We start from the raw sequence: 6000 nt of genomic DNA, 5'->3' as shown, positions 1-6000 counted from the left end.
GCCGGGGGCCGGGGGCGGCGGCGGCCCCTCGCAGCAGCTGGCCGGCGGGCCCCCCCCGCAGTTCGCGCTCTCCAACTCGGCAGCCATCCGGGCCGAGATCCAACGCTTCGAATCCGTGCATCCCAATATCTACGCCATCTACGACCTGATCGAGCGCATCGAGGACTTGGCGCTGCAGAACCAGATCCGGGAGCACGTCATCTCCATCGAGGGTGAGCGGAGCCGGGGTCTGCGGGAGATGGGGCGCGGTGGCCCGGCTCGGCCACGCTCTCCCCGTCGGGGGTCCTCGCGCCTGAGATCCCGGCCACGCGGTGTGCTGATAGCCGGCGCTGCAGAGCGGTCGTCCAGGCTTCGCTGTATGTCGTCCGGGGACACCGGGGCTCGGGGCTGGTCCCGTGCCAGGCGACACGTTTTCTGCTCATAGTGCTCTAGGGCGCGAGGGTGGTGTCGCTCCCGGGACAGGTGCGCTCAGAGCCGCAGAGGTCCGGGGGGTTGGGGCCAGAGCTGCCAGGCCTGGCGAGGGAAGGTGGGCGCAGCGGAGGGCCTCGGCGGGCCGGGAGGTGGGGCCGCTGTCCCGGCCCTGCCCCGCGGTGGGGCGGGGGATCGAGCCTCCCGTTAGTGGATGGCAGCCTTCCCGGGCCCAGCGCCTGCGGGCCCCGGAGGGTGGCGCTCGCCGCGGCGCCCTTTCCCGAAGCACACCCCCTACGCTGCCGCTGCCAGGCGGGCGCGGGCCGGGCCTGGCGTGGGGCTCCGGCGGCGCGACCGCGTGGGAGGCGCCGGCCGGTACATCCGCGCCTTCGCCGGGTCCCACGCGCACCCGGGAACCGCTCGGGAGGCGGGCGCGGGACTGCGGGGAGCTGACCGACCTCCATGGACACGGTTCGGGCGTCAAATGCCTGAAGCCCGGGCCACTGCCCTGCCCAGCGCTCCTTTCTTTAGGCTCTTGGGCCCAGGACTTTGGCTGCCAAGGTGGGCAGAGGAAGTGGGTGCACGCTGCTGGCACATATCCCGCCCCCCTGATGTGGTGGGGACCCGCAGCACCCAGGGATAGCCTGGTGGCACTGTGACCTTTGAGAGCCCAAGGGGCAGACGGGCCTCACCCTGGGTCACCTGCTTCCTGTCTAGCTCCATTTGGAGGAGGACTTCCCACTGGCAGGTGGTGGGTTCCCCTATAGTGGAAATGCAGGGGAAACTGCAGTGGTTTTTGGGTGATGACATGGAGTTGTGGGCAGGGGCCTGTCCACTTCTTGGGCCTCACAGTTAGGGCCACGTTCTCATCTTCTGTGAGGCTCTGGGGGCTCCCTCTCCTGAACACTTCCGTTCTGCTTTTGGAGGCCCCGCTAGCCCGGGAAGGAGCATTCAGTATTTTGGGAGTAGAGGACCCCATTTAGAGCTCTCCGAACGTTCCAGTCTGACTTCCTCTGCCCTCTCCCCAGTCCTCTCTTACCTCTTTCCTCTCAAGGCTGAGTTTGCTGTGAACTAATTAGGCGACAGGAAAAACTCATTAACATGGATCTGAGTAAATGGCCTGAATCACCGTTGCAGCTGGGGACCTGGAGATGGCATTGTGCGAGCCCAGGGCCCCAAAGAGAGGAGACCGGATATTTCTCCTAGATCTGAAGCGGGTGGGGCAGGGAGAGTGGCCATTCCTTGTGGCTTCACTGCCCTTCCGAGGAAGCAGAAGTTCCCCATCGGCTCTGAGATACCCCCAGCTCCTTTTGTTGAGGAGAGTTGGTGGGATAGTCACGAAAGGGACAGGGACAGAGAGAAGAAAGACATCTGCTGCAGAGCACTCCCCCCGCCCCCAGCAGGGAGGGGCAGGAATCCGCTGGATTCCCATCCAGCTTCAGCTTCCTTAACACTGACCTGTGACCGTCCCCCCCAACACACCCCAGCTCAGGCGGCCTCTGGCTGGGCATCTTCTGTGACATGAAGGCCACGGTTCCTGGGATGCACTGAGTTTTCATCCCAGTCTTGAATTCAACATGACAGGCAGAATTTCCCTTCTTAGAGCCCTCCCCCATGACCAACTTCCCCATTGCGGTTTGGAACCTCATGTTCTGTCTGCTTAGCCTGGAAGCTTGGTATCACCATCAGACATCCTGGGACCCGATGTCTCATTGTCACCAGGCCCAGCTGCTCCGCACACATCCGTTCTCAGCTCTCCTGATCCCTGCTTCCCTGCTCTTTCTTGGCAGGCCCTCCCACCTCTTCCTGCGTCTCCCTTCTCTCCCAGCCTCTCTCCTAGAATCCATCTCTAGGGCCCACCTAACCCCTGCTTCCCTACTTTTGTCACCCAGCTCTAGGCAGGCAGCAAAAAAACAACAAAAAAAAACCCAACCCAGAAAACTCCTTCTCCAGTTTCTCCCTGTAGCCTTCCCGTAGCAGAGCCCCTTCTTGGGGGAGGAAGAACAGCTTCGTGCGTGCGTTTCCCTCTTCCCTGTGAACCTGACTGAGGCCCCCTGCCAGGACCCGGGACCTGGGTCCATGTGTTACATAACACTTCTGTAGCCAGAGGAGGCCCGTCTGTGTTTACGAGGGCCGAGCCTCTTAGCGGGAAGGGATGACATTTTCCTGGAGTATAATAAGCTTCCGCCTCACTCCGGTAATACTTCGGTGAAGGATTTATTTGTCCTAGCTCTGAAGGTGACCTAGGAGACGCAGTCAGAATCCATTTGGGACCGAGGGAACATGATGGCACCTTGCCGTCCTGTCTTCTCCCTGCTTCCTTCCGTCGCCTCTAACCCTGTGACCAGGGCGGGAGGAAGCAGAGGGACATTCAGCTGTCCTGTTTCAGGGCAGCGTTTGAGGCGGAATGAGACTGTTTCTGAAATGTGCCTTTTCCACCAAAGGCCAAGGAAGGAGAAAAGGTGCTCATCCTGTAGTTCTCCGGAATAAAAGAAGTGTAACCGGGTGCTGGGGTAGAGGGATAGAAGACTGAACCGCCGGCAGAGCCTCCGAGCCAGTCTCCCCTCCCTGGCTGGGGAAACTGAGGCTCAGAGAAAGGAGGGATCGTGTGGGGCCTCAGGTAACAGTCTGCGGGGAAGGGAACCCTTCACATGTGCTTGGGTCTCCCGGCTATGTCCTAGAAAGAGGGCTGCAGAGGAACTGGGCCTCGGGCCAGTTGGGGGACAGCCTGGGCACGTGGGACCTGCAGACGCCCGGGCCAAGTGAGCTAGGAGCCAGGATGAGTTGTTGGGAGGAGCAGCCTCGGGGGCCTGGAGTCCGAGCAGCGGTGGGCCCTGCAGCCCACAGGCAGGTCCAGGAAGCGCGCCGTGGCCTCCGTGGCCTCCGGTGCTGTGTGGCTGCCCCTTGGGCAGGAACTGGGTTTGGTCAGCTGGTGACTTGTTGCTGTCCCCTTTGTTTTTCTCTCAAGATGTTTTTTCTAAACAATGGAGCGCCTCTGAGCGTTCCAACGGCCAAGTCACCCTTTGAAGGCTTCCTTAGGCGCTGCTGGCCGGCCGCCAGGGCAGGGGGCTCTGTTACTCCCTGGGATTGACGGAGGTCAGCAGGTGCAGGTTTTCCTGGTGGGTTCAAGCCAAGGCTAGAGAGGGATCGTGCTTCTGAACTGTGGGCAGGGCGTGCTGGGTAGGGCTTGGAGGGAGCGGGCAGGGGGTGCCTGCCTCAGCAGCGAGTCTCCCTCGCAGCCCTGCCTGGGGCTCGAGTTCATCCCGCTTCCTCTGTGTCTAGTGACGAGACCCTGGCAGCGCCCTTGGAATGCTGTGACACAGGTGGAGCGCGGTTGCAGCCGTTTCGGAGGCAGGGAAGCTGTCTTCTGGGCTCCGTTGGTCTTCTGCCTCTCCCTCAGGGTAGCTGGTCCCCAGCCCGTGGTAACACCCACCTGGGGGAGTTGCCGAAGTACACGTTTCCGGTGCCGCCCGCAGGCGATCTGATTCAGTAGGTTTGAGATGGGGGCCCAGGGGTCTGAGTTTGTCACTTACCGGCGTGCGGGTAATCAGTCAGCCGCGGGAATGGGGTCTGGGGGGGGGGCCCGGAGGCTGAAGTAGGGCTTGGCACGGAAGCGCTCTAGGAATTTTGAAAAGGAGGGTATCTGTGTGGGTGCTAGTGGCCGGGGAAAGCCACTTTTGTTCCAGATACATTTATTTAGTTCCTACTGTGTGGCCCAGTTGCATGGAGCCCAGTGGAAGGCTGGGAGGAGGCAGAGGAGGGGGCCACACGGGCACTCTGGACCGCGGGCTGAACGGAGCAGCCCGGAGGAGGTGCTAGATTGGGGTCTGTAAGTGGTGGGAATAAAGCCCAGATTTTAAGAAAACCAGGGTCCTCCAGACCCCTTTCTTCAGGGTCGCAGGAGAGGAACTGAAAGACTGCCTCTGCGGGCTGTAGAACTTCAGGAGGCAGAGAGGTGGCTCATTCTGCCCCCTTCCATGCTGTCCTCTGTCATTGAGCTGCTGCTCTCTGCCTGGAGGAAGACCCCTACAAAGAAGACAGTCGTGGCTCCTAAGCATCCTGTAGCTCGGCCTACTGACTTTCCTCTACCTTTTTTTTCTCAGTTGAATGTGTACGCCAGGCATGGGGCTCCCGGGGCAGAGCAGTCTTGCAGCGGCAGCAGGGGAGGGAGAGGGTACGGTGGGGTGTTCGAGGAACAAGCAGGCTGGTCTGCACGCCTGGGGCACAGAGTCTGGGGGGACAGGGCAGAGGACCCTGGTTGGGAAGTTTTTCATGCTTTGTCCTGTGTTGATTTATTTACACCGCACCATGTTCCAGGGAGCACTTAAGGCAGTGCAGAATCCTGCAGGGGCTGGGTGGGCGCGTGAGGGTTGAGGCAGGAGCATTAGGGCAGGTGGCGGTGGAGAGCAGGCTCTTGAGGCTGCGGGAGGTGGGGGAGCAGGTGGGGGGAAGCCGATCTGCAAGTCCGTAGTGTCCACACTGCCTTTGCACGTGAGCCTACCCTACGAGCCGGCAGGGAGTCCGTGACCTCGGAACCTCAGGAGTGGAGGGAACAAAGATACCCTTCTGGAAAAGCAGGCTTAGGGGAGTGGAGGCCTGGGGGCGGGGAGGGGGCAGATGTGGGGCCATGAGAACTCCCGTGTCCTTGTTCGACATCACCGGAACCCCTAGCCGGGGACCTTTGGCTCACCTTCTCTTTCTAATCTGCAGGTAACTTGAAATTGGTTTAACCAGAATTGCTTTCCTTCTGACCCCTCGCTGACGTGCAGGCCGAGGGGTAAAAGGAAGGTGATCTCGGGATATGGGGCTGAGCCGTGGGGTGATGGAAGTGGGAGAGGGCGGTGGGCTGGAGCACCTGATCAAGGATGTACGTGTTGGCTGGTCCCGTGTCCCCTGGCTTAGCATTGTCTGCCTGCCTGCTGGATGTTGTCATAAGGCCTTTGCAACATGTGGCGGGTCACTTTCTAGGTATGCAGGTCTCTTCCTTAGTTTGCAAAGCCTGGGCCTTAGATTGAGTAACTTGGAGCAGCGGGAGCTGGTTTTCCAGCTGCACAGCGGGTGCCTCCCCTGTGGACGTGGATGGACAGATGGGTGGACACACGGACAGATGAGCTTTGCTGGGTCGGACCGGATGCCCATCAGGCCCCCTAAGGTGCCTCTCAGGGAAGCTCTTGGACCTTCAGTTCAACCTTTGGATGCTTAGAATACAACTTAAAGAGAACTTAGGGGGACGAAGTTCTTTCCTGCTGTAATCTTCTGATGTCTTGAGTCCCCAGTCAGATGGTGGCTCAGGGACAGGTCTCTCCCCTCCCTGAGCAGCATAGAATATACTTAAAAAACATTTAAATAGATGTGGAAATGGCCAAAGTAATGCCTGCTTATGATAGCAAATTCAGATGGAGAAGGAAGTAGAAGGAATGTGCCCAGAGGTACGTGCCGCCGGCTGCCCAGTCCGGGTCTGTGTTCTGCCGTCACTTATCTGCTGCCAGCGACTCTGTGATTGATTTGCTTGTCATTGGCATTTCCTGGCAAAGGTGGGATTTTGGTGGAAAACATCCTGCAGGGAGAACGGGAGGCCCTGCGTCCCTCTCA

At 60.1% G+C, this 6000-nt stretch overlaps 1 protein-coding gene across 2 annotated transcripts in view; it reads left to right on the top strand.

Moving 5' to 3' along the window:
• The window catches only part of AGAP3 (ArfGAP with GTPase domain, ankyrin repeat and PH domain 3), a 51576-nt gene that overhangs the window by 233 nt on the left and 45343 nt on the right, over nucleotides 1-6000 (top strand). For both annotated transcript variants that reach the window (XM_059396099.1, XM_059396100.1), the window contains exon 2: nucleotides 1-212. This exon is cut by the window's left edge and continues 21 nt beyond it. In XM_059396099.1, the coding sequence (XP_059252082.1) occupies nucleotides 1-212 (212 nt within the window). The remainder of the gene's footprint in view (nucleotides 213-6000) is intronic.

This window comes from Mustela nigripes, chromosome 4 (assembly GCF_022355385.1).
Source record: "Mustela nigripes isolate SB6536 chromosome 4, MUSNIG.SB6536, whole genome shotgun sequence".
Lineage (NCBI taxonomy): Eukaryota > Metazoa > Chordata > Mammalia > Carnivora > Mustelidae > Mustela > Mustela nigripes.
This window is presented reverse-complemented; position numbering and strand designations above follow the sequence as displayed.